Here is a 24,644-nt window from a genome sequence, read left to right as displayed (position 1 = left end):
TATGGCAGTACAGTAAAATAAAGAAATTTTTATTTATCCAAAAAATTATACATAAAGAGCAGATCCGAGGTTTTGGCCTCTTGATTGGCTTCTTGATTGAATTCAGAAAATAGAAAATACCTTTAAAGTGAACATGACAGCCATTTAAACTTGTAAAAAAGTCCTACAAGGTGCCCAATGTTGTCTTTGTTAGTCAGAAAACCTCTCCTGTTAGTGATTAGGGGAAGTGCCATGGATTGGATCTTAGCAGGGTTCATCAAACTTAAAATAAATTCAAAAGCTGAATCCAAAACCCTTTGAAATCAATAGGAGCCAAATCTGTCAAATTAAAAATGCCCATTTTCTAGGCTACTAGGCAAGAAGGTGACAAAAAATATCACGGGAATGGGCACTACCCTGGGGAACATGTACCAATGCAAATTGCCAAAGCTATCATTGATAGCTTTGTTGTTTTTTTAAAAAAAAACCCTCAGTGACATTTGGAGGGATTGGTATGCTTTTTTTTTTTATAAAGAAGCTGGCAATAAATGTAATTTTCCCACAATTTAAACTGTATAATTTTTTATGATATACATTTCTATTGCTTTGCGTACTGCCCTGAAACACCTTGAGCACTCAAACACATGTATGTTAGAATGTTATTTATTGATTTTAGCTCAGAATTTAATACCGTAGTTCCTGTCTAATTGGTGAAAAAAAAGTTAAATGATTTTAGCATATATCCATTGCTATGCTCATGGATTCTGGATTTCCTAACAAATAGACCACAAATTGAGAGAATAGAGAGCAGGTGTCTAATACTATTATTCTGAATACAGGGATGTACCACAGGGATGTGTGTTGAGTCCAGCCCTGTTTACATTGTTTACACATGACTGCACTCCCATACATGCATCAAATACTATGAAGTTTGCTGAATACATCACTTTAGGTGGACTCTTACGGGGTAATGGCAACACCGCTTATAGGCAGAATTTTCAACATTTGTTTGAGTGATGTACAGATAATTATTTTTAACTTATTACTGTAAAAAGAAAATAATAGTAAATTATAGGAGCTCAAGAAAGATCAATCATTGCCCGGTATATATACAGCAGGTGGTGAGGAGGTGGAAAGGAGGAGATGGACGCGATCACATTTTTGGGTGTGCATATTACAACGGAGTTTTCATGGTTTCAAAATACTTGTTTCCTAGTGAAAAAAGTGCAGCAGAGACTGTTTTTCCTTAAGAGATTGAAACACGCTGGATTACCCTTAAAGTGTTACTAAACCCACAACAGTAAAATCAGTCTGTATGTGCAGTAAAAGCATTCTTGTTATACTCACTGTGGGACCTAAGGGGTTAATCCTTTGCATTGTGTAAAAAGGCCGTTTGATCTTTTCTTCTTTGCCCTTCCTCTCATTCATATGCCCACACTGATAAGACACACTGAACTGTGCCCTTCTGCACATGCTCAGTTTAGTGTGTATTGCTAGAGATGTTTTTTGTTTCTTGGGAGAGTGCATGTGATCAGCACAGGACCAATCGGCACTGTCCATACAGGGGCCAGGGGATTTTCATCCTTCTAGAGAAAACTCCTCCTACAAGCTTTAACATGTGCTCAGCTGAAGTCACAAGACTGCTCTAACTGCTGATGAGAAAAGGTATTTAGCAGTTTATATTTGCTAAAATAATTGCACTTCCATGTTGTGTGTAATGTGGGAGACCAGATATAGTGAATGCAGGGTCCTGGGTTTAGTAACACTTTAAGGCTTCTGGTCAATTTCTGTCATTTTATCAATCTTCTCCATTGTGCTGTAGTGTGGTATGCCAGCTGCAGGGCAGAGGATATGAAGTGCATGTCTCATGTGGAGAAAACAGCACAACAGATTATAGGTATAGATCTACCAAATTTGGACACAGTGTATGCCAGCTGATCAAAAAAGCGGACAAAAACTATTAGTAGTGATCCAGCCCATCTGGGTTACAGTGTGTTTGCCCCATTGCCGTCAGGGAAATAATATAGGAAACTAGAAAAGCTACAATTTCTGGGGAAATTGTGTGAAGTGTTCTTGCCTCCACCAGTAGTCTACAACTGGAGTGGGCGGAGTAACTGGGTGGAGTGGCTTGCCACTTTTCTGCCTGCTCACACACCTGGGTTCCTATGGCAACTCACTCTACAGCAAGGGCAGAAAAGAGCGGTTGAAAACAAACTGCTCCAACTTGCTCACTTCACTGGCAGTTGCCATCTTCAAATGGTTGTAGTTTAAAAATTACAAATCCTACACCAAAGAGATTTATATTGTGAGAGTCACAAGACACAGACCTACATTTTGATGCATAGTATGTCTCTGAAATATTAAAAATGAAGGCACAGTCACAGTTTAGAAATTGCCCTTCAAATTTGAGGTGGCTAGAGTGGAGTTTCAATGAATGTCAAGTGAGTTTCAAACAAATGGTCATATTGTGAAAACTATCAGGACTATGGCTTAGCCGTGGACATTTTTAGTGGCAGCAGGGATAGCTGAACATTTTGATACAAGATTTGTGTAGGTGGGCTTGAAAATGAGGGAGTGATGGCAGTTTAGAAATCATGTCCTGATTTTTCAGCTCACACTCTAGCATTTGTCAGCTTCCACTTTAGTTTTGAACATTCTGCCATTCATTCCTATGGGACCAATTTCACCACAAAAACGGCGATATTTCGTGAACCATTCGGCGAAACGTTCCACAAACTAATAGCACACCAATCGGGAACAATCCGCACGTTTCGTATATTACTGTCTATGTAGTGTAAAAACTGTGGGAGGAGTTAGGGTGGTAAATTTGGCTATAATAAGAAGAATATATATGTGAGATAACAGTAAGTGGTCGCCATGCAAGAACACTTAACTAATCATTTTGAAGTATATATTTCATCCCCTAGGGCTGTATTGTCTATAAACCCACTAGGTACAGGAGTTTGTACTTTTTAAAAATTATTTTAGATTTTGTTAGATTTAAAGCGGAGCTCCAGTCCCCAGAATAATTTAAAAGCAGACCCAGGATTTCCTTTCCATTAGCATTCTCAATTGGATAAAGTTATTAGTAATAGCCTTGTAATTACTTTCAAATAAGTTAAACTTTACCTGGATCTCGGAAGCAGGCAGGCGCCATGATGGCTGTGGGCATCGGAAGCCCACAGGTCTTCACTTCCTGGAATTGGTGCTGCTGGCTATCCCAGCATGCACCACTCGATCTTGCGCCTGCGCAGTACTGACACACTCTGCAAATCCAGCTAACAGAGAACAGCACAGTCCACAGCACAGAGCGTACCCGTCTTCCACACACAGGACTCTGGTAAAATGGCGCCAAACTCCTCCCATTCATGGTACTTCCCATTCACTTTTGTGGATCCACATTTTGCTGTGCTGTCTGAAGCAAGGCGCTATGTAACAAACAGAAACAAGTTTCAAAGAGGTGTGCAATGAATGCTTCTTGAGGCTACCAAGGGCAATAGCTGGTATCTTGTTGTATCTGTTCTTAGGGAGGTGTTAATAATAGCTGTGTTGGTTCATTAAAATGAAGCCAAAGACATGGTGTGGTGTTTCCTCTAGCTTTAGGATAACATGTCTGATTAGAGCCTTTGAGCTATACAGTATACCCATTTCTCTTTATATTGCTTTTTATATATACTTCCTATTATTCTTTAAAGTTCAGCAATAAAACTTTTCAGTGCACTTTTGTGCTGTGAAGGCTAAACTAAGGACTTGTGCTGATGGTTTAGCCAAGACATAAATTTTATATTGTTTCTGTCTGCCCTTTTCTCTGAGCTCTGATTTAAGCTGGAAGAGAAATGCAAAAAGAAAGGCATAACTGACATTTACATTTTAGAAATTTCTAGTAATACCTTCAGATAAGCAAAATATGCTTTTTTTAATTGCTGGTTTTGAAGCACTTGAAATAATCCACTATGCCCATATGTCATTTTGAGTCTAGGAACCTGCTGTGTTAAGTCTTCATTAAATGTTTCACTGAAATTTCTTAATGGCAGTTTTTTGTTCCATGCAGAGATTTTCAAATATACTGTATTTAGACGGTCCATATAATTCAGCCTCTTACTTGAAAATAAAGTCTAGTAAACTTTCTTGCATGTCCAAAGTATGAACTTTGTGTGTTTTACAATGTTATAGTGTTACTAAACACACAACTGTAAAATCAGTCAGCATGTGCATTAAAGCATGCTCGTTATACTCACTGTGGAACCTAAGGGGTTAATTCTCTGCATTGTGTAAAAAGGCTGTTTGATCCTGTCTTCTCTGATCCTCCCCTTCTTCCACAGTCCCCAATCCATCTACTGGTACAGAGCCCTAGAAGACGCTTTGCACATGCTCAGTTTGGTGTGTATTGCTAGAGAGGTTTTTTTTTTTTGTAGGGTGCATGTAATTGGCACTGGGCCAATCAGCTCTGTCCAGACAGAGGGTCAGGGGTCATGCAGCATCATAGGACAGTCAGAGGAGAATGAAAACTCCTCCTACAAGCTTTAACCAATGCTTGGCCGGACACTGATAGAAGTTACAAGACTGTTATATACTGCTGATGAGAAAAGGCATTTAGTAGTTTATATTTATTAAAATAATTGCATTTCCATGTACTGTGGGAGACCAGATATAGGGTCCTGGGTTTATTATTATTATTATACAGTATTTATATAGCGCCAACGGTTTGCTCAGCGCTGTACATTATATAGTAATACTTTACCTTGGCTGCATAAGAAAAATATTGACTTTAGAATAACCTATCCCAGAAAATTGAAAAGCATCTTTTGTTTAAAGTGAAACACAATGCAAATATATCAGATCCCTTTAGTTCTGCTATGTTTTCATTCAACTATAAATACTTTTTTAATACTTGTAAATAAACGTTAGGGAAAATACAGTAAAGGTCCTTAAAATACTGCAACATCTAGGATTTAGGGCACTTGTAATGCATCCTAACCTGTAAAGCATAATCCTAAACTGTTTCAGCCATTGTGGGCTTAGGGAAAGGAATTTAGAAGGGTTTAAAGGAAGGGAGAAATGAAGAGAGAAGTAAAACATTTATACTGTTTAAAACACTTTTCATGATTTAGCATTAATGTTTCTTACACATTTGCTATGGGGTGGAACAGCTCTGTGCATTAAAGACCAAATGCAGGCAAAACCCCCCCCCCCCAAATCCAGAGCAGGGCTAAGGGCTTGATGTTGTCACAGGAACAGTTCACCGCACAAGACTGGGGGGGGGGGGGGGGGGGTGATGTTGGGATCAGGGTAATTAAGGCAGAACTAAAGGTTGAATACTTACCTGTTGAACAGATCCTCACAGGCATCTTTCAAGTGGCAGTCTTCAGGACTCTTCATTGGCGAGCTGTGGATGATGTCATATGGGCAGTCAGATACCAGCCTGACACTGATGAAAATATCAAGCAGTGCGGCAGGGGAATTTTATTGCACGAAAGACAGTACTTGTCACTTCTGCGTGCTCGCTGTGCTGGCACAGAAAGAATAAACACCAGATAAAGGTTCTAAATTGTTCGCAATAATAACATTTTGCATAAGTAGAAATTGTGCCATTGAGAATACTGACACAAAATCCTCCATGTGCAGTTAAAAACACTTAGGGTACAGATAAAAACACACTTAAAGTGCAATAACCAGGCTCCTCATTTTTTGGGAGGTTAAACTGTTCACACACAGTATATGCATTTTAATAATATTGTAAACTGGTTGGCTGGAGTTTTCATCCTTTTAAGACAGTATGATAGAAGGTTAAATTGCTGGACATGAGACAGGCAGTATAATAGGCCAGTGCTGGCTTGTCGAAGGGGAGCAATAGCAATTGGGATACGTTTTTTTGATAGCAATCTCCCAAACAACTTACCAGTAAGTTATAATTTTGTACTGTGAATTCAGTTTGAAAGGCATGCAGATAATGACTTTTAACCTTTTAATTACTTTTTTAATCTGCATACTTGTTCTTGGTCATTGACTCAAACTGAGGCCATAACATAACTGAGGACACAGTGTCTTGATAGCAGCCAGATAACTGGTATTTTCATAAGGTAGTTGTGATTGGCGCGGCGTCAGACCCCAGCCCTTCTCACCAACTTGTGACCGAAGGACCAGCCAATCTAAGACCGCACTGCCACTTGCGTAACAATGCCACTCTCAGCTGCACCCTGCACAAAGATTTTCCAGCTCACTGTTCCACAATCTGTGTGCCAAGCAGCCTGAGAGCGATTGTTACTGGGTCAGGTTAATTATGCAATTAACCCTTCACACTGCCACCACCACCTTTTTACAGAGAAGGAGGAAACTCACAAATCTTAGCAGTAACACTATGATGTTTGAATAAGCGTCTGTATACGCACTGCCACCGTAGACAGATGTATGCAGAGGGTTAAAACACACAGTAGCACTCTTTAGAGACACAGATTCTTAGTTTGCATTAAAGAGCTGTAGAAACAGTTCAACACTTTTCAGAAAATAGGATTTATTACTAAAAAGGTCAAAATAGTGCAATAAAAATATTTACAGAAAAAGATGTAACAAATATATGTATGTATGTGTGTATATATATATATATATATATATATATATATATATATATATATATATATATAAATATAAATACACAGAGCAATAACACAACAGAGAGATAACAGGAAGAAGTTTAAGAAGGTAGGATACTTGCAGAAGTCCTTGGTTTAAGCAAAGCTCACGTGTCCTGAACAAAAGGGTACCTTTTCTCCCAAATATGGTTCCTGATGTTAAAAGGGAGAATCTCTTCATCCCTCTCTCCAGGCATGACAGCCTTTTCTAGTGTCCCAGCAGGGGGTGTCTACTGAAGCCAAGGGCCAATCACCTCATTTGGGGAGGGTGTTAGGCGGAGACCCAGGCTGTGACCCAAACCCCTCCCAAGTTTATACCATGGTCAGTAACCTTTCATAGGTACATGTAGCAGCCTAGCCCCTGGTAGATTAATATGCAGAATCATATTCCGAACGTCCAGACACCAAATATGACCTATCTTGCTACTCCAGATAAAACTATATGGCTTTCTACTCTTTCGTAGGCACCACCCAGGGGTGTAAGGTGTCAGGTGACCCGTATTATAATTACCTATTTGAATATATGCTTTATTTTTAATGTGCCATGATCCTGTTGAATTTTATGAATTTGTATGAAAAGTGATTCAAGTGGGATGTACGTTTTACTGCCACTCTGGAATGCTTTTCATGTCCAGTGACTGACTGATTTATAGCTTTATGACCAGGCCAAGGCAAGAGTCTGACAGACATCATGGGACCAGCTAATTGGGTTTACGAAGCGTATCCAGCTGTGCCTGATGTATTTGTGTCCCTAGCATATACACACACACCACACGCCATTCAAAAAAAAGGGAAGGGGAAGACTGAACAGAGTGAGAATGACATTTGCAGAGTATGATACAAGATGGTAGATCTTAACAAAATGGTTGTCCGAGTCCAATCGCCACAGTAGTCACCACTATTAGCCCTGTCTTATGGCAGGTTTACTTTATTGCTATTGGCCATTCCCAGTATTGACAGCTGTGACATACACATACAGTCATGGGCAAAAATATTGGCACCCCTGCATTTCTGTCAGATAATGCACCACTTTGCCCAGAACATTTTTGCAATTACAAATGTTTAGGCATTCTCCTGTTTTTTTTCTTTTGTTTGTTTTGGTATGACACAAAAAAGTGGAGAAACAAAAACACAAATCTGACACATTCCACCCAAAACTCCAAAATTGGACTGGACAAAATTACTGACACTTCATCAAAATTGTAAGAAATAATTGCATTCCAAGTTTATGATCAGGTGCTGACAATGTAGAAATCACACCAACGACGAGTTAAAATGGTGAAAAGTTGACTCAACCTTTCTGTTGTGTTTCTCTGTGTGCCACATGGAGCACGGAGAAGAGAAAAAGCAGCAAAAAAATTATCTGAGGATTTGAGAACAAAAATTGTGGAAAAGCATGAACAATCTCAAGGTTACAAGTCCATCTCCAGAAATCTTACTGTTCCTGTGTCCACTGTGTGCAACATTGTCAAAAAGTTTACAGCCCATGGCACTGTAGCTAATCTCCCTGGACGTGGATGAAAGAGAAAAGCTGATCGAAGATTGCAACGAAGGATTGTTTGAGTGGTGGCTAAAGAACCTCGATCAACGTCCAGACAATTTTAAGCTGACCCTTCAGGCACAGGGTACAACTGTGTCAGCTCGCACTATATTTTGCAATCTGAATATAAAGGGACCCTATGGTAGGAGACCCAGGAGGACCTCACTGCTGAGAGAAACATAAAAAAGCCAGATTGGAGTTTGCCAAAACTTACCTGAGGAAGTCAAAATCTTTTTGGGAGAATGTGCTGTGGACAGGCGAAACAAAATTACAGCTTTTTGGTAAAGCCTTTCATTCTACTGTTTTCAGAAAAAGAAATTAGGTCTTGAAAGAAAAGAATACAGTCCCTAAAGTCAAACATGGCGGAGGTTCACTGATGTTTTGGGGTTGCTTTGCTGCTTCAGGCACTGGATGTGTTGACTGTGTACATGGCATTATAAAATCTGTAGACTACCAAAGTATCTTCGGGTGTAATGTAGGGCCCAGTGTCAGAAAGTTGGGTCTCTGTTAGAGGTTATGGGTCTTACAGCAGAACAATGACCCAGAGCACATGTCAAAAAGCACCCACAAATGGTTTAAGACAAAGTGCTAGAAAGTACTGAACTAGCCAGCAATGAGTTCAAGTTTCAGTCCCATAGAGCACCTGTGGAGAAATCTCAAAATAGCAGTTGGGAAAAGGAAACCTTCTAATTTGAGAGACCTGAAGCAGTTGGTGAAAGAAGAGTGGTCCAACATTCCAGTAGAGAGTTAATGGTTACATGGAGCGATTGATTTCAGTTTTTTCCAAGAGGTGTGCTACCAAATATTACATTGAGGGCGCCAATAATTTTGTCCAGACCATTTTTGGGGTGGTGCATGGAATGTGTCAGATTTGGCTTTTTGTTTCTCCACTTTTTTATGTCTCACCAATACAAACAAAATAAATAAACATGAGAATACCTAAACATTTGTAATTGCAACAATTTTCTGGACAAAGTGGTGCATTATCTGACAGAAATGCAGGGGTGCCAATATTTTTGGCCATGACTGTAGCTGCTATATTTTTTTAATACTTCAGTGATTTTTTTTTTTTAAAGTGTTTTTCCTGAATTAGCATTGGGATATATTTGTTTAGTTTAAATGTAGGGCTTAGAATTAGTTCTTGTTTGGGTTCTTCCATAGTGTTGCATAGGAGGCATGGAGGGGTTAAGGGAATATGGAGCCTTAGGACTCCACAAAAGCAATACTTGAAAGGCTTCTAAAGAACTTTCCAGCATCATGCAGCAGTTGGAGACCTCCAGCTGGAGCTACCAGTGGGCTGTCACCAGCTGTGTTGTGAGAAACTATTTGTGGCAGTCTGTGAGTGCTAAACCCCCATGTAGAGATGGTCTCATGTGAGTAGTGATTTTATACCAAGGGGTTTTGGGGCCCCAAAGGAAAGAAAAGAATATCTGGTTTAATTGAGCAAAAAAGGATTTGGGAATTCATTGGGGGGAGTGTGACGATCGCGGCGTCAGACCCCAGCCCTTTTCACCAAACTTGTGACCGAAGGATCAGCCAATCTAAAACCGCGATGTCACGTGCGTAACAATGCCACGCCCAGCTGCACCCTGCACAAAGATTTTCCAGCTCACTGGACCACAATCGATGTACCGGCAGCCTGAAAGCGATTGTTACTGGGTCAGATTAATTACGCACTTAACTCTTCACACTGCCACCACCTCCTTTTTGTACAGAGAAAGAGGAAACTCGGCAATATCAGCAATAACACTATGATGGGTGAAATAATCGTCTGTATACCACTGTCACTGCAGGCAGGTTAAACACACAGTAGCGCTCTTCAGAGGCAGGAATTCGTAATTTGCATTAAAGAGCTTTAGAAACCGTTCAACACTTTCAGAAAGTAAGATTTATTACTAAAAAGGTCAAAAGGGTGCAATAAAAATATTTACAGAAAAAGATTTAGCCAATATATATATAAATATACAGAGAACAGCACAGCAAAGAGGTAACAGGAATTTAGAGGGTTAAAGTACTTGCCAGTCAGCCTTGGTTTAAGCAGCTTCAAGTTTCATAAGCCAAAAGGATTTTTCTTGTCTCCCACTGTCAGTTTCGATGTTAAAACAGGAGACCTTCTTTCTACCCCTTAACTCAGCTTAGCTTTTCTAGTATCTCCACTGGGTGCCTCCCTGGAGCAGTAAACCAATCATCTCTGTGACGGAGGGTAGGCAGGACAGAACACACAGAGCAGATGGCAAACGCACAAAGCTTTATTGAGATAGCAAAATGACAGTCACTAAATGGGGAAATGGCAGGGAGGGTGATCTCGCCAGTAGGGGGACAGCAAGGAGGGGCTAAAACACTTGTAGTCCAGTATCGAGAGCAAAGAAAAAGTCTCTGTAGCAGATTGTAATCCAACAGGGGGGTTAGGGGATCATCACAGGGACAGTTCAGGTAAAACAGGGGAAAGCATATTCCCACGGATCCGACAGGGGGTCCGGTCTCCCAGGGTTAAGAAGGTAAGACACAGGTACCTTTTGGAGGTCCAGGACAGGCGAGGGGTCTCTCCCTTTGGGCTGGGGGTCTCAAGCAGGCTGGCTTGTGCGGTCTCCCCCCTTTAGCCTGGGGTCTCAGGCAGCAGGCAGGCAATCTCCCCCCTTTGCTGGGGCCTCAGGCAGGCTGGCTTGTGCGGTCTTCCCCCCCTTTGGACTGGGGTCTAAAGCAGCAGGCAAACAATCTCCCCCCTAAGCTGGGGTCTCAGGCAACAGGCAGGCAATCTTCCCCCTATGCTGGGGTCTCAGGCAAGGCTTGCAGGCAATCTACCCCTGGGCTGGGGGTCACAGGCAGGCTGGCAGGCAAGGCACCCCTAGGCTGGGGGTCTCAGGCAGGCTTGAGTGCAGTTCCCCCCTTGGCTGGGGGTCTTGGCAGAGTCTAACCACAAAGGTCCGCCGCAGCTGGGCTCCCTCAATGGTTGCGCAGTGGAGAAGATGACCGGAGCGCCCGGAATCAGCTTCTTAAGCTGATGCAGGACGCTCTCCGGTAGTCTTGGCAACCGGGGTGGGCCGGAGCTGGCGTGCCTCGTCGCCTGGTAACGAGGCACGCCCCCTGGACACGGGCCGTGCTTCTAAGAAATTTGTCCAGGAACATCCGCAAGCGCGAGAACTTCCTGGACACGGGCCGTGCTTCTAAGAAATTTGTCCAGGAACATCCGCAAGCGCGAGAACAGGGATCGTTCGGCGTCAGCCTGTCGCCGTGATCCCTCTCATCTCTGCAGGAGGTCCGCACCTCTCCGCAGTGAGGTGTGAACCTTGCTATCCCGTCTCCTCCGGCCTCGCCGGATGGGGACAAGATAGTGGCAGAGGTGAGAGGGGCCGCGCCTCTTGTCCTGCGCGGCTCAGCTCCAAGGAGCCGCAGCAGGACGAGAGACAGCGGAGGGGGGGGGGGGAGGTCATCCTGACGGGGGGAAGCAGCTGTGACAGTCTCCTCTTGGGGAGGGAGGTATAGGTGGAGCCCTAAGTTATGACCAGAAACTCTCATAGCTGCTATTATGATTCATAACTTATTCTCGGGCATTTGGCAGCCTGATCACTAGGATATTAATACTCGGCAACATCTGCGGAATGGCTAGAGATGAAACATGATCAAGAGCTTGGTAGGCAAATGAGGGGATATCTTGTCTATAATCATATATAATATAGTGTCAAAGAAGGGGGTGGCACATAGACATTCACAATAATATATTTCAGGCTCCCCAGGCTAAAAACCACCACCACAAATTTACCTGAAGGGTCTGTATCACACCTACCACACATGAGATTTACTTATCAGCACAGAAACACCTCTAAAGAAATTAGAGTATGTGGCGTGAAACCCATGGTTTTTTGAGTGCCAGGATTTTGCTGGAAGAGTTTTTGTTTAATTTATTGTCTGGTTCCCCTTGTTAACTTCTTTATTACAACCTCATCTCAGTGAGTAAAGGTGGTCGCACACCGTAGGATTCTTAACTTTAGTGTGCAAGTAATATCACCATAGATAGATCCTAATGATTCATTCATTCATTCATTAATTTATTCATTTATTTTTAATAATATGTATTTTTAAAAATATTGTAGATGATTCATGTGCTAAACTAAAAATAAACCTTTTTATCATAATTTCTTAAGATATTATAATAGAAATAGTATGATTTGGAATTAAACATCCCACATTGCTTGAACATTATAAAGCTGCAAAAAAAAGAACAAACATTTCTAAACCAGGAGATAAACATCTTTCTTCAGCTTTGGTGCTCTGAATTTGTTGCAGTTATCCCTGAAACATGCAATGTTTAATAGTCATTTAGTTTGTAATGAATAGGCATTTCTTTCTGTATTTGCTTACACCAATCTGATCTATTTTATATGTACAGTATATTTTAAAAAGTATTATAATTTACTACAGTATCAGGTGCCGTAAGGGAGATGCAAATATAAACTCCTCTGACTGCTTGGTATGCCACTATCCTTAATTACAGTATTTATATACTGGCTACAAAGCTAGTTTGTTTACCTGTGTGCAGTATGCTTGACTTGTTTCTTAATTTTCTGTTTAATGTAATTTTCTTTCCAGAATGGAATTTGGAAAGCTTTCAAAGAATTGATGTCAACCAGGTATGTCTCATTTCAGTCTTATTTTATAACATACAGTATCTCACAGAAGTGAGTACGCCCCTCACATTTTTGTAAATATTTTATTATATCTTTTCATGTGACAACACTGAAGAAATTACACTTTGGTACAATGTAAAGTAGTGAGTGTACAGCTTGTATAATAGTGTAAATTTGCTGTCCCCTCAAAATAACTCAACACACAGCCATTAATGTCTAAACCACTGGCAACAGGAGTGAGTACACTCCTAAGTGAAAATGTCCAAATTGAGCCCAATTAGCCATTTTCCCTCCCTGGTGTAATGTGACTCCTTAGTGTTACAAGGTCTCAGGTGTGAATGGGGAGCAGGTGTGATAAATTTGGTATTATCACTGTCATACTGGTCACTGGAAGTTCAACATGGCACCTCATGGCAAAAAACTCTCTGAGGATCTGAAAAAAAGAATTGTCGCTCTACATAAAGATGGCCTAGGCTAAGAAGATTGCCAAGACCCTGAGACTGAGCTGCAGCATGGTGGCCAAGACCATACAATGGTTTAACAGGACAGGTCCGCTCAGAACAGGCCTCACCATGGTCGACCAAAGAAGTTGAGCGCACGTACTCAGCATCATATTCAGAGGTTGTCTTTGGGAAATAGACGTATGAGTGCTGCCAGCATTTGCTGCAGAGGTTGAAGGGGTGAGGGGTCAGCCTGTCAGTGCTCAGACCATACGCCGCACACTGCATCAAATTGGTTTGCATGGCTGTCGTCCCAGAAGGAAGCCTCTTCTAAAGATGATGCACAAGAAAGCCCGCAAACAGTTTGCCGAAGACAAGCAGACTAAGGACATGGATTACAGGAACCATATCTTGTGGTCTGATGAGACCAAGATAAACTTATTTGGTTCAGATGGTGTCAAGCTTTTGTGGTGGCAATCAGGTGAGGAGTACAAAGACAAGTGTGTCTTGCCTACAGTCAAGCATGGTGGTGGGAGTGTCATGGTCTGGGGTTGCATGAGTGCTGCCGGCACTGGGGAGCTACAGTTCATTGAGGGAACCATGAATTCTAACATGTACTGTGACATACTGAAGCAGAGCATGATCCCCTCCCTTCAGAGACTGGGCCACAGGGCAGTATTCTAACATGATAATGTCCCCAACCACACCTCCAAGACGACCACTGCCTTGCTAAAGAAGCTGAGGGTAAAGGTGATGGACTGGCCAAGCATGTCACCAGAGCTAAACCCTATTGAGCATCTGTGAGGCATCCTCAAACGGAAGGTGGAGGAGTCTCTAACATCCACCAGCTTCGTGATGTCGTTATGGAGGAGTGGAAGAGGACTCCAGTGACAACCTGTGAAGCTCTGGTGAACTCCATGCCCAAGAGTTAAGGCAGTGCTGGAAAATAATGGTGGCCACACAAAATATTGACACTTTGGGTTCAATTTTGGACATTTTCACTTAGGGGTGTACTCACTTTTATTGCCAGTAGTTTAGACATTAATGGCTGTGTTGAGTTATTTTGAGGGCACAGCATATTTACAATGTTATACAAGCTGTACACTCACTACTTTACATTATAGCAAAGTATAATTTCTTCAGTGTTGTCACATGAAAACATATAATACAATATTTACAAAAATGTGAGGGGTGTACTCACTTCTGTGAGATACTGTAGCTACATCTATTTTTCTCTGTTTTATAGGAGGTTGAATTTCCAGATTAAATAATGAATAAAGGATAATGTAAAAGTTTTTAGTTTAGTTTCTAACCTATCTGCCATCATAGATGTAATTTACTTGTTAACTAGAAGACCTTTCCTTGGACATAATAGGGGCTAGGATGACTTAAAGCTGAACTAAACACTCTTAGTCAACATTCATTTTATTCCTTATGCTGCTAGCATTAGTAAATAGATAGGAAAGTATACTAGATTTATTTGTTTTAAACTATTTTTTACATTTCTTCAGTTGTTTCCTGGTTTCTGGCCTAGACCAGAAAGATACCATACATCTCATTAGTCTTCATAGGTTTTTTTTTCTTTCATTGGGACGAGGGGCATTCTCAGCTAAGCACACCCTCCTGTTTGCATGCCTGAGCTAAGGGCATATGGATTCCAAGAAGTAAATGCTACATGAATCATCTGCTCTTAGTCAAGATGGCTGCAGCTAGAAATGCTAGGGGGTGTTTTTTCAAAGTAATATATCAACAAAATAAAACATGGACACGTGGATGGATGGGTGAGTTTGCTTTGATTATTGAAAATGAATTAAATAACATTGTCATTTTGTGGTGCTAAGATACAGTTAAGTTCTGCTGAAAGTGGATCTAAAGGCTCAAGGTTTTTTACCTTGATGCATTCTATGCATCAAGTTAAAAAACCTTGTGTGTAGCATCACCCCCAGCCCCCATTACTCACCTAAGCCTCCTCTCTGTCCAGTAATGTACACTAGAGTCTCAGTTATTCCTCTTCTCATTGGCTGAGACAGGAGTGGGAAACACTGGCTCCCTTTGCTATCAATCACAGCCAGTGAGAAGAGAAGGGGGATGGGGTCAAGCTGCGGCCATTTGTGTGATTGGGCACATGGAGCAGCGGGTGCCCCCATAGCAAGCTGCTTGCTGTGGGGCCACCCGACAGGATGGAAGGGGCCAGAAGAGCCTGCGGGGCCCCAAGAACAGGAGGATCCAGGCTGCTCTGTGCAAAACCACTGCACAGAGCAAGTAAATATAGACATGTTTGTTATTTTTTCTTAAAAAAAAAAAAGCCTTTAGAATTGCTTTAAGGCCCCTTTCACACGAAGAGTCCAATCAGGTATGCCCGTCAATTTTTTAGGCAGACCTGAATGGACCCTCCATTTACCCCTATGGACTGGCGGGTGTAAATGGACTTGTGACTTACACCCACCTACCTCCAATCCAATCCTGTCTGCTAAAAAAAACCGCAAAACGAAACAGAAGGGAATCTGTCCCCCTCTGTCTAGGCAGATTGAAGGGCAGTAGGATGTAAACAAACAGCAAAGTCTGTTTACTTCTGACCACCGGCAGAGCAAAGCGGGCTCTGCCTTTGTCCACTCTGCATTAACTGAGCGGGCACGGACCTATCATCCACCCGCTCTGCTATGATCAGCAGGGGATCAGCGGGCAGATCTCCCGCTCATCTGAATGCCTCATGTGAAGAGGATCTTGAGGTGATGACATTTTTTCAGCAAAGTGACAGGCTGGCCATTGTGTGTTACTTATGCATATGTACAACCATCAGCATTATCCCTTTCATTGTATGTATTATAAAGGTATTTTTTTTATACAGTGTGTAAGGAAATGAACAGCCACAAAGATATATGCTTATGGGGAAGGCACTGAGTAAGTGAACAACACAGGCAGACAGTGATGGTAGTGCAGAAAACTGAACTTTGTATTTTGCCTTTAGCTTTATTTTCCTAACGTCTCTTTTCTTTTTACATCTGAAATTTCTATTCCAAGCACCTAGTACTGCAATTTATATCCTATTTTCTAAAGGGTATTTTGTCCTTTTTATATTTACATCCAATATAAAAACCAGTGCCCGCGCCATTTAATTATGTGTAGCTACTATTAAACAGAACATTCATAAATGATAAAAATGAATGTTTACAAATATGCTCTTTACATATAAATAACATCATAATTATATCATACAAGAAATCCCATGAAGTCTACCCCTGAAGAAGACGCGTGCTACAATGCGTTAAGTGGAGCTGGGTGACGTCACTGACAACAGGGAGTTTTACACATGTGAGAATCTGCAGTGTACCAGCTAGTGCACAACACAATGTGATATTACATATTTATTATTATTTTTTACTTTATTACTTTACTTTATTGTTTACTTTATTACTTTATTATTTACTTTACTTTATTAATTACTTTTAATAAATGGTTGGTGATTTATATATTGCACAATGGAGTGATTCTTTTCTAATTGAGCTACACTGGTATTCTGCACCCACTGATGAAAGGAAGAAATCTTTAGGTAAACCCTTAACGGTAACAAGCACTTCTTTGACCTGTATACATATACTGTATTGTTCAATATAGGAAGGTGAGGGCTTTGTGTGCACAGTGGTGGAGGACACAGAATGGGACACATGATATTTGCAGTGGAACACGGAGGATTTGTGATCACATGTGAATTAGGATAATTTGAGACATAGAAAATTGACATTTAGGAAATGGAGTTTATAATTTTGGATTGTTGATTTACATTTGGTTTTATTTTTTTCAGTTGGAAAAGTAGAGTGTAAGGGGTTGTTTATTCACATGTGTTGGTTGGGTACATAGTTTTCTTGTGTGATACAATTTTTATGTAATAAGAATAATTATTGACATTTATGTATCATTTATGAATGTTATTTATAATAAGAGCTACACACAATTAAGCGGTGCAGCACTGTTTTATACATTGATAATACACTGAGTGTAGGAACACATTACAATGCCAGCAGGCAGCTTACTTTTACTTTTTATTTTTTCTTTCATGTTAGGTTGTGATGAGGCGGGAGTATACATTTTTCTATAATAACTATTTATAAAAAAATTATTTACACCTTATAAATTAACTTGCTTTGATACTGCAGACCATATTCTGCTGTCTCTTTAGATGACAGAACCTGATGCATATTAGTAGCTATCACCTCCTGAGATGTCTGTGCTGTTCAATTATCCTTTAATAGGTTAGTTGTAGCAAGAGAGCACAAGTCAGTGATTAGAAGTTGGGGTTGGACCCGCTGTGCCACTGTACTGTGATACCATTTTTATGTGCATATGTGAGATCCCTTTGTGATAGATGATGAACTTTTGTTTTCCTGTGTAAACCTGTAAAAATGTATGTTTATGCTTTTTGTCCAGGCCTCTGCTCCTTGCCTAATTTTTTTTATTGACTTTGTGTGGTTGTGGTTCAGTATAAATTTTGTTTGTGCTGCTTTTCCATTGAAATACAAAATATTTTTTTTAAGTGCCTATTGCTCGGATGGGCTCTTTACTCCTTTTCTTGTTTTATCACCAACATTTTTATTATGTAACATATTTATTATTAATTTAAAGTTCAAACATTTAAGCAATGCTGCATAATTTACCCCCAGGTGTATGAACATGAAGGTCCATACACCTTGGGGAATGAGCAGCAGAAACCCTGTGTAAGCTCTGACTTTCCCCTTCTACACTCTCTTGTGATGCTAAGCATCACTATTGTTGTGTGGAAAGAAGGGGGGAGCACATACTGCCCCAATATGTGGACTAACTGGGCAGGTTACTTTGCTAACTCCCTGTTGTCAAATGCTAGTGACGTCACCCAGCTCCACTTAACGCATTGTGGCACGCAGTTGCAGATCAGACCTGCACAACGATCTGAGGGCGGAGCCTGAACATGGCGGCAGGGGAGAGCTCAATGTAGGAGCTCGTGGACGGAGCTCCGTTGTCTGACCTCCCCAGGCCTCCAAGCTTATCCCCTGGGGCATGTTAGAGCCCTGCGGTGGGGGACGAGGGAAGAGAGAGGAGCGACTGGTGAAGAGAGAGTCCCTGGACGCTGGGAGACGAGAGGGGCCGGCGCGATCACGTGACCGGCCGCAAGGCACCTCTGGGAGATCAGGAAGCCGGCCGGCCGGCGTTTTGCGGGGAGAGAGCAGCGCCGACCTGTTTGCCGGGGGCCGACACACTCTCCCCCTATCCCCCTAGTAACCCAGGAGCCTAAAAGAATGTGGAAGGAGAACCATTGAGACCTGGACAAGGAGTCTGAAGAGACCCTGGGGAGTTCCCCCCCATGAACAGACCCTCAGAGGAATCGACCGAAAAAGCACTCACTGGAAGAAGACATAGGAGGAGGGTGAGTGACAGACGTGAATTGCATTTGAAGATTTATTAGGCTGACATCCAAGAAATAGAGTGTATATGAAAGGGGGGACCCCTAGAGACTGTATAAAAGGTGGAAGAGGCTCGCAGAGAGAAGAGGAGAGGCTCGGGGGGAAGGAGGGGGAGAGGGGTGAAGGAAGAGGAGGAAGAGAAGAGAAGGAGAAAAACCAGCAGGGGGACAGGGCAGAGACTTGAAAGTTTAAAGAAATAATATCCCGCCCTACCCACAAATTTATAAAGGACTATAAGAAGGATAAGCGCCACAGAGAAAGATGAAAAACAAGAATGTAAAAGGAAGTGGGCTTAAAGGGTCCCAGACTGGCACAATTAAAAAATATACATCCCAAGGAAACGTAACCCCAGAAAGACCTCAGAGCAGATCTGAAAAAGGAGAAGCAGACCTTAGTATGGAAAGAAGCCCTAGAGTATCAATAGGCCCTGATACTAGTAACCAGCAAATATCAGGCAATACAGAGGCGGAAAAAGACCTACAAATACCTAATAAAAAGGAAATGGCAGAAATGTTTAAAGAACTGGAGAAAACAATAAAACAAGAAATGGTAAACATTCGCAGTGATCTGGGACACCTCTTGGAGAGAGTTGAGGAAACGGAGGAGAAAGTTAAAGGTCAGACCCAGGCTATCTCTGAACTTGAAAAAGAACTAACTAATATAGGGAAAATTCAAGAAAAACTGTTATATAAGGCTGAGATACAAGAAAATAAAGACAGGAAAAGAAACATCTTGATACGTGGGGTCTCAGAAAACTTAAAGGGAGAAAGTCTGCAAGAGGTGGTTTGTAAAATATTTAACATTATAACAGACAGCTCTGAAATGGAAAGGTCTAAAATAGAAGGAACCTTTAGAAAAGGAAAAATCCTGAGAAACCTGGGGAAAGAAAGGCCGAGAGATATAATTGTTAAATTCTATGAACTTCGGGACAAAGAACAAATCTGGAAGAAGACTAAGGGAAAATCAGTAATTAAGTATGAAGGAGGAGACATACAGATATATGCGGATCTGGCTCCAGAGACTTTGTGGAGAAGGAGAACTTTGAGACCCCTACTGGAAAGGTTGAAAGAACAAAATGTGCAATATAGATGGGGGACTCCCGAATGTTTAATAGGATGGAAAAATGGGACTACAGCATACCTTAGGTTTCCAGAAGATATGAAAAATTTTTGTGACAGTTTAAAAATTCAAAGAACGGAAATCCCTGGCTGGGAAGAAGAACGATGAGAAAGTAGAGCGAAGAGAAAAGAGGACTGGCAATGTGTGGGGGGGAGAGGTGGAGGGGGGGAGAGGGATGGAGGAAGAGAGAGGTTTTTTTTTTTTTTTTTTTTCTTTTTCTTCTTCTCCTCTCACCTTCTACCCCCACTCTATTGCCTTAGTTATGGATTTTTTCTTCTTTTTTTTTTTTTTTTTTTCTTCTCTTTTCTGCCGGTGATAAATCCAGGGAGGCTTGGGAGGTTATGGGGAGGTTAGACAAGGGGAAAGTCGTCCATGGACGGAGTTTTAGCCCAAGGACCAAATCAAAGGTGGATTTTTAATCCATAAATGATTAGTAGGCAAATGTTAGGCCTAAAAAGAGGGGGGAGGGGAGGGGGGAGGGAGGGGGTTGGAGGGTTGGAAGGGTGGGAAATGGAAGAGGGAGGTTGTTTTTCCTGCAAAATAAAAGATGATATAAAAGCAAGTGAGAAGGGAGAAGGAGAGAGAAATAAAAAATATAGATGGAGGAGAAAAGAGGAAATTTAAGGAAGATGGAAGAGATTCAGTTTATAACATATAACATAAATGGGTTGAACTGTCCCGGGAAAAGATATAGATTATTTAAAGAATTACACCATAGAGATGCCTCAGTGATATTTTTACAGGAGACACATCTTGAGATAAGTTCAAATGTTAGGCTGAGGTCTAAAAATCACCCAACATGGTATTATGCAGATTCCCCGGTTAAAAGAGCAAAAGGGGTAGCAATAGGCCTGGCAAAGAACGTTAGGTTCGAGTTGGAAGATAGAAAAACAGACCCAGATGGGAGATTTTTGTTCTTAAGGGGCAAGTTACAGGAGATCGAGTGTACACTGGCTAACATTTACTGTCCTAATAAAAAACCGGAGGAGTATCTGAAAAAGGTGTTGAGGAAGTTGATGGACTTTAAAAAAGGACGTTTGATCCTGGCAGGGGACTTTAATTTTTGTATGGACCCACAAAGGGACGCCACCTCCCATATAAAGACAGAAGGAAGTAAGGCCCTGAAATTATTGAAAAAAGAACTACACATAAGTCAATTGGTAGCTGCCTGGAGAATTACACACACGCAAGATAGAGATTATACTTTTTTCTCAAATATGCATAAGAGATATTCAAGATTAGATTATATATTAATAGAACATCAATTAATTGACCACCTGACCCAGGTAGACATAGAGACAATATCTTTGTCAGACCACGCTCCAGTTACTATGAAAATGGAATGGGGGAGAAGGAAAAGTGGAGGGCTGGGATGGAAATTGAATGAGACACTTTTAGTGGAAAGGGAAATAGCTCAGAAAATAGGGGAGGAGATCGAACGCTTTTTTAAGGAGAATCAGACAGGGGAGGTGTCAACAGCCACAGTGTGGGAGGCACATAAAGCTTATATAAGAGGAATATTAATGGCGATTGGGGCAAGAAAGAAAAAAGAAAGAAAGGAGAAAATGAATGAGCTCTTAGAAGAAATAGGTAAATTAGAACAAATACATAAGAATAGAATAACAAAAGAAATAGAGCTGAAGTTAAAAAAACAGAAGGAAGAACTGAAAGAAATGATAGAAGAGGAGAGGAGAAAAGTATATAATAGAGTTTTAAGTGAGAGATATAGATGGGGAGAAAGACCTGGAAAGTATCTGATGAGAGCCTTGAGGAAAAAGAAAAATAGAAATTATATAGAAAAAATAAAAGATGCTAAAGGAAACATGAAACACTCAAATAAAGATATCACCAAAGCCTTCATAGAATATTACAGGAAACTGTATAATATAAGCCCCTTGGAAGGTTCAGAAACTATAGACAGTGAGAAAAATCAGAAAAGAAAGAAATATCTGGAAATGGCTAGGTTATTAAAATTAAATGAGGATCAACTAAACTCCCTAGATGCAGATATCTCACAGGAAGAAATAAAACTAGCATTAAAGGGGACAGTGTCGGGGAAAAGCCCAGGTCCAGATGGTTATACAGTGAGATACTATAAAAAATTTAGTGAAATCTTAGTACCAAAACTCAAAAACTACATGAATGCACTAGGTGGAGAGATGGAAGTAAGAAGAGAATCATTACAAGCCCAACTCGTGCTCATTCAGAAAGAGGGAAAAGATCCCTCTCAGTGTTCTAGCTATAGACCTATTTCACTATTGAACACAGATACTAAGCTGTACGCAAAAGTCCTAGCAAACAGATTGAAAGAGCTAATGCCTGGATGGATACATGAGGATCAGGTGGGTTTTGTTCCAGGGAGGGAAGGAAAAGATAATGGAGTACGATCATTGATGCTAATCCAAAAGAGTAAAAAGGGAAAAGAACCGGTGGTACTACTGTCTATAGATGCTGAAAAAGCGTTTGATAGGGTAAACTGGAGATTCATGATGGATACTCTGGAAGCTTTGGGAATCGGGCCTAGGATGAGAGAGTGGATAGGAAAGCTGTACAGATACCCCTCGGTGGTCATTGGGGTAAATGGGGAGAGGTCAGAACCCATTGAGATGTCAAACGGAACAAGACAGGGATGCCCATTGTCCCCATTGCTGTATGTTATATCTCTAGAACCTCTATTGTCAACAATAAGATTGAATAGAGACGTAAAGGGAATCCTGATAGGAGATACGGAACATAAAGTTGCTGCCTTCGCAGACGACTTGTTGTTCTATGTAGGAAACCCCAGGATAACACTTCCAAACTTAATGAAGTCACTAAAGGAGTACGGAGAACTATCAAATTTAAAGATAAATCCAACAAAAACGGAGATTCTAAATATAAACATCTTAAAAAACGAAAAAGAAAAGATACAAAAAGAATTTCCCTTTAAATGGAAAGACAGAGATATAAAATATCTAGGAGTAAAACTCACAGCCTCACATAAACATCTATATAAACTAAACTATATTACACTGATTAATGAGATTAGAGATGAATTAAAAAGATTGGAGGGAGGAACCCTGACATGGATGGGTCGTATTAATCTGGTAAAAATGGTAATAGTACCAAAAATCATATATAGATATCAAATGATCCCAATTAAACTCCCAGAGATTTTCTTTAAAATAATTAAGAAATTGATAACAAGATACATATGGAGGAATAAAAAACCAAGACTGTCATACGAACTGCTAAGTAGGAGGAAAGAAAGAGGGGGTTTAGGGCTCCCAGACTTTAAAAGATATTACAAAGCGGTAATACTGGCAAGAACCATAGATTGGATATTTAATAATAAAAAAAGCTGGGTGAGAATAGAGAATGAACTCAGCGGAATAGACTTGGGAAGAATGATATGGGTGCCAACACAGTATAGGGGTTTAAATGACAATGTAAATACATACACTTTGAATGTTTTAAAGATTTGGGATAACTTACACAGAAGTATGAAATGGACTTTTAATTCTACACTGATTCCACTAAAAAATACAGAGTTTTTCCCCCCAGGTAGAGAAGAAATAGGAGGGAAGTGGTTTAAAAAAGATAAGGTGCAATTAGGAGATATCTTGGTGGGAGACGAAATAGGAGCATTTGGCGAATTGAAAAAAAAAGAGGGAGAGATTTTCACTAAATTAGACGAATGGCGGTATTTCCAATTGAGGTGTTTTGTCGGAAGTTTGCCAAGACCTTTAAGGACAAGAGACAATTGGAACTTGTTCGAAAAGACATTGGGAACACAAGGTGATGGGAAACACGGGATTGCTAGAGTTTATAAAATACTCACTGAACTAGACACAAACACGAAACCAACATATTTAACAAAATGGGAAACGGATATGGGAGTTGTGATAGATGAGGAAAAGCAGAGGAGAATGTATAGATTAACTCACGAAAATGTCTCTATGAGAGAAGTAGAGATGAACTATAAGTGTTTGACAAGATGGCACATTTCACCAATAGTAGAAAATAAGATGTGTGGAGAGAGTACACCGCTGTGTTGGAGGGGATGCGGAGAAATAGGCACAATATACCATATATGGTGGGGATGCCCAAAAATCCAGATATTCTGGAAAACAATAATCCACTTAATAAGAAAATTGACAGGAATAGATATAAATCTAGATCCAGAAGTATGTATCTTGCACATCACGGATATAACGGTAAATAAATATAAAAAATCAGGGATATGGTACTATATAAATGCTGCAAAAGCCCTGATACCCAAGTTCTGGAGGCAAATAGAGGCACCAAAGGAAGAGGACTGGATTGAAAGAGTCGAGCAGATTAAAAAGATGGAAAGGTTGTGCCATACCCAAGAAGATAAGATGGAGGTTTATTATGGGAAATGGGAGAACTGGGAAAAAGCTAGATTATATATGAGATGTAGGAAAGAATAAAGATAACAGAAAAATTTCCACTTGCTGATACAAGAAGACGCAGAGAAAAGATAGAATAGGCAGAGGGGATACGGGGTGGGGGGTGGAGAAGGGGGGGAAAGGTTGCATAGAGTATATAAAGTAGAAATGTTGGTTAATATAATATTATAGAATATATTTTTATATATATATATTTATATTGTGATGATGAAATGTAATTAAAATGGAAAATTAATAAATATTTAAATTAAAAAAAAAAAAAAAAAACGCATTGTGGCACGCGTCTTCTTCAGGGGTAGACTTCATGGGATTTCCTCCACTCTTCCTACCACTCCATCCCCCACAGCTATCTCCTCCTGTACCACTATCCCCTCCCTCCTAGATTGTAAGCTCCAAAGAGCAGGGCCCTCAATCCCCTCATGTTTTGCATTGTATTGGTCTGTCACATGTTCTGTCCCCCATTGT

At 40.7% G+C, this 24,644-nt stretch overlaps 1 protein-coding gene across 2 annotated transcripts in view; it reads left to right on the top strand.

Annotated features, from left to right (window-relative positions):
- PIGN (phosphatidylinositol glycan anchor biosynthesis class N) overlaps positions 1–24,644 on the top strand; it is a 450,907-nt gene that overhangs the window by 66,806 nt on the left and 359,457 nt on the right. For both annotated transcript variants that reach the window (XM_089674856.1, XM_089674855.1), the window contains exon 9: positions 12,736–12,776. In XM_089674856.1, the coding sequence (XP_089530982.1) occupies positions 12,736–12,776 (41 nt within the window). The remainder of the gene's footprint in view (positions 1–12,735; positions 12,777–24,644) is intronic.

Source organism: Staurois parvus, unplaced genomic scaffold (assembly GCF_062004578.1).
Source record: "Staurois parvus isolate SC_StPar_1 unplaced genomic scaffold, SC_StPar_1.0 ptg000153l, whole genome shotgun sequence".
NCBI classification, from domain to species: domain Eukaryota; kingdom Metazoa; phylum Chordata; class Amphibia; order Anura; family Ranidae; genus Staurois; species Staurois parvus.
This window is presented reverse-complemented; position numbering and strand designations above follow the sequence as displayed.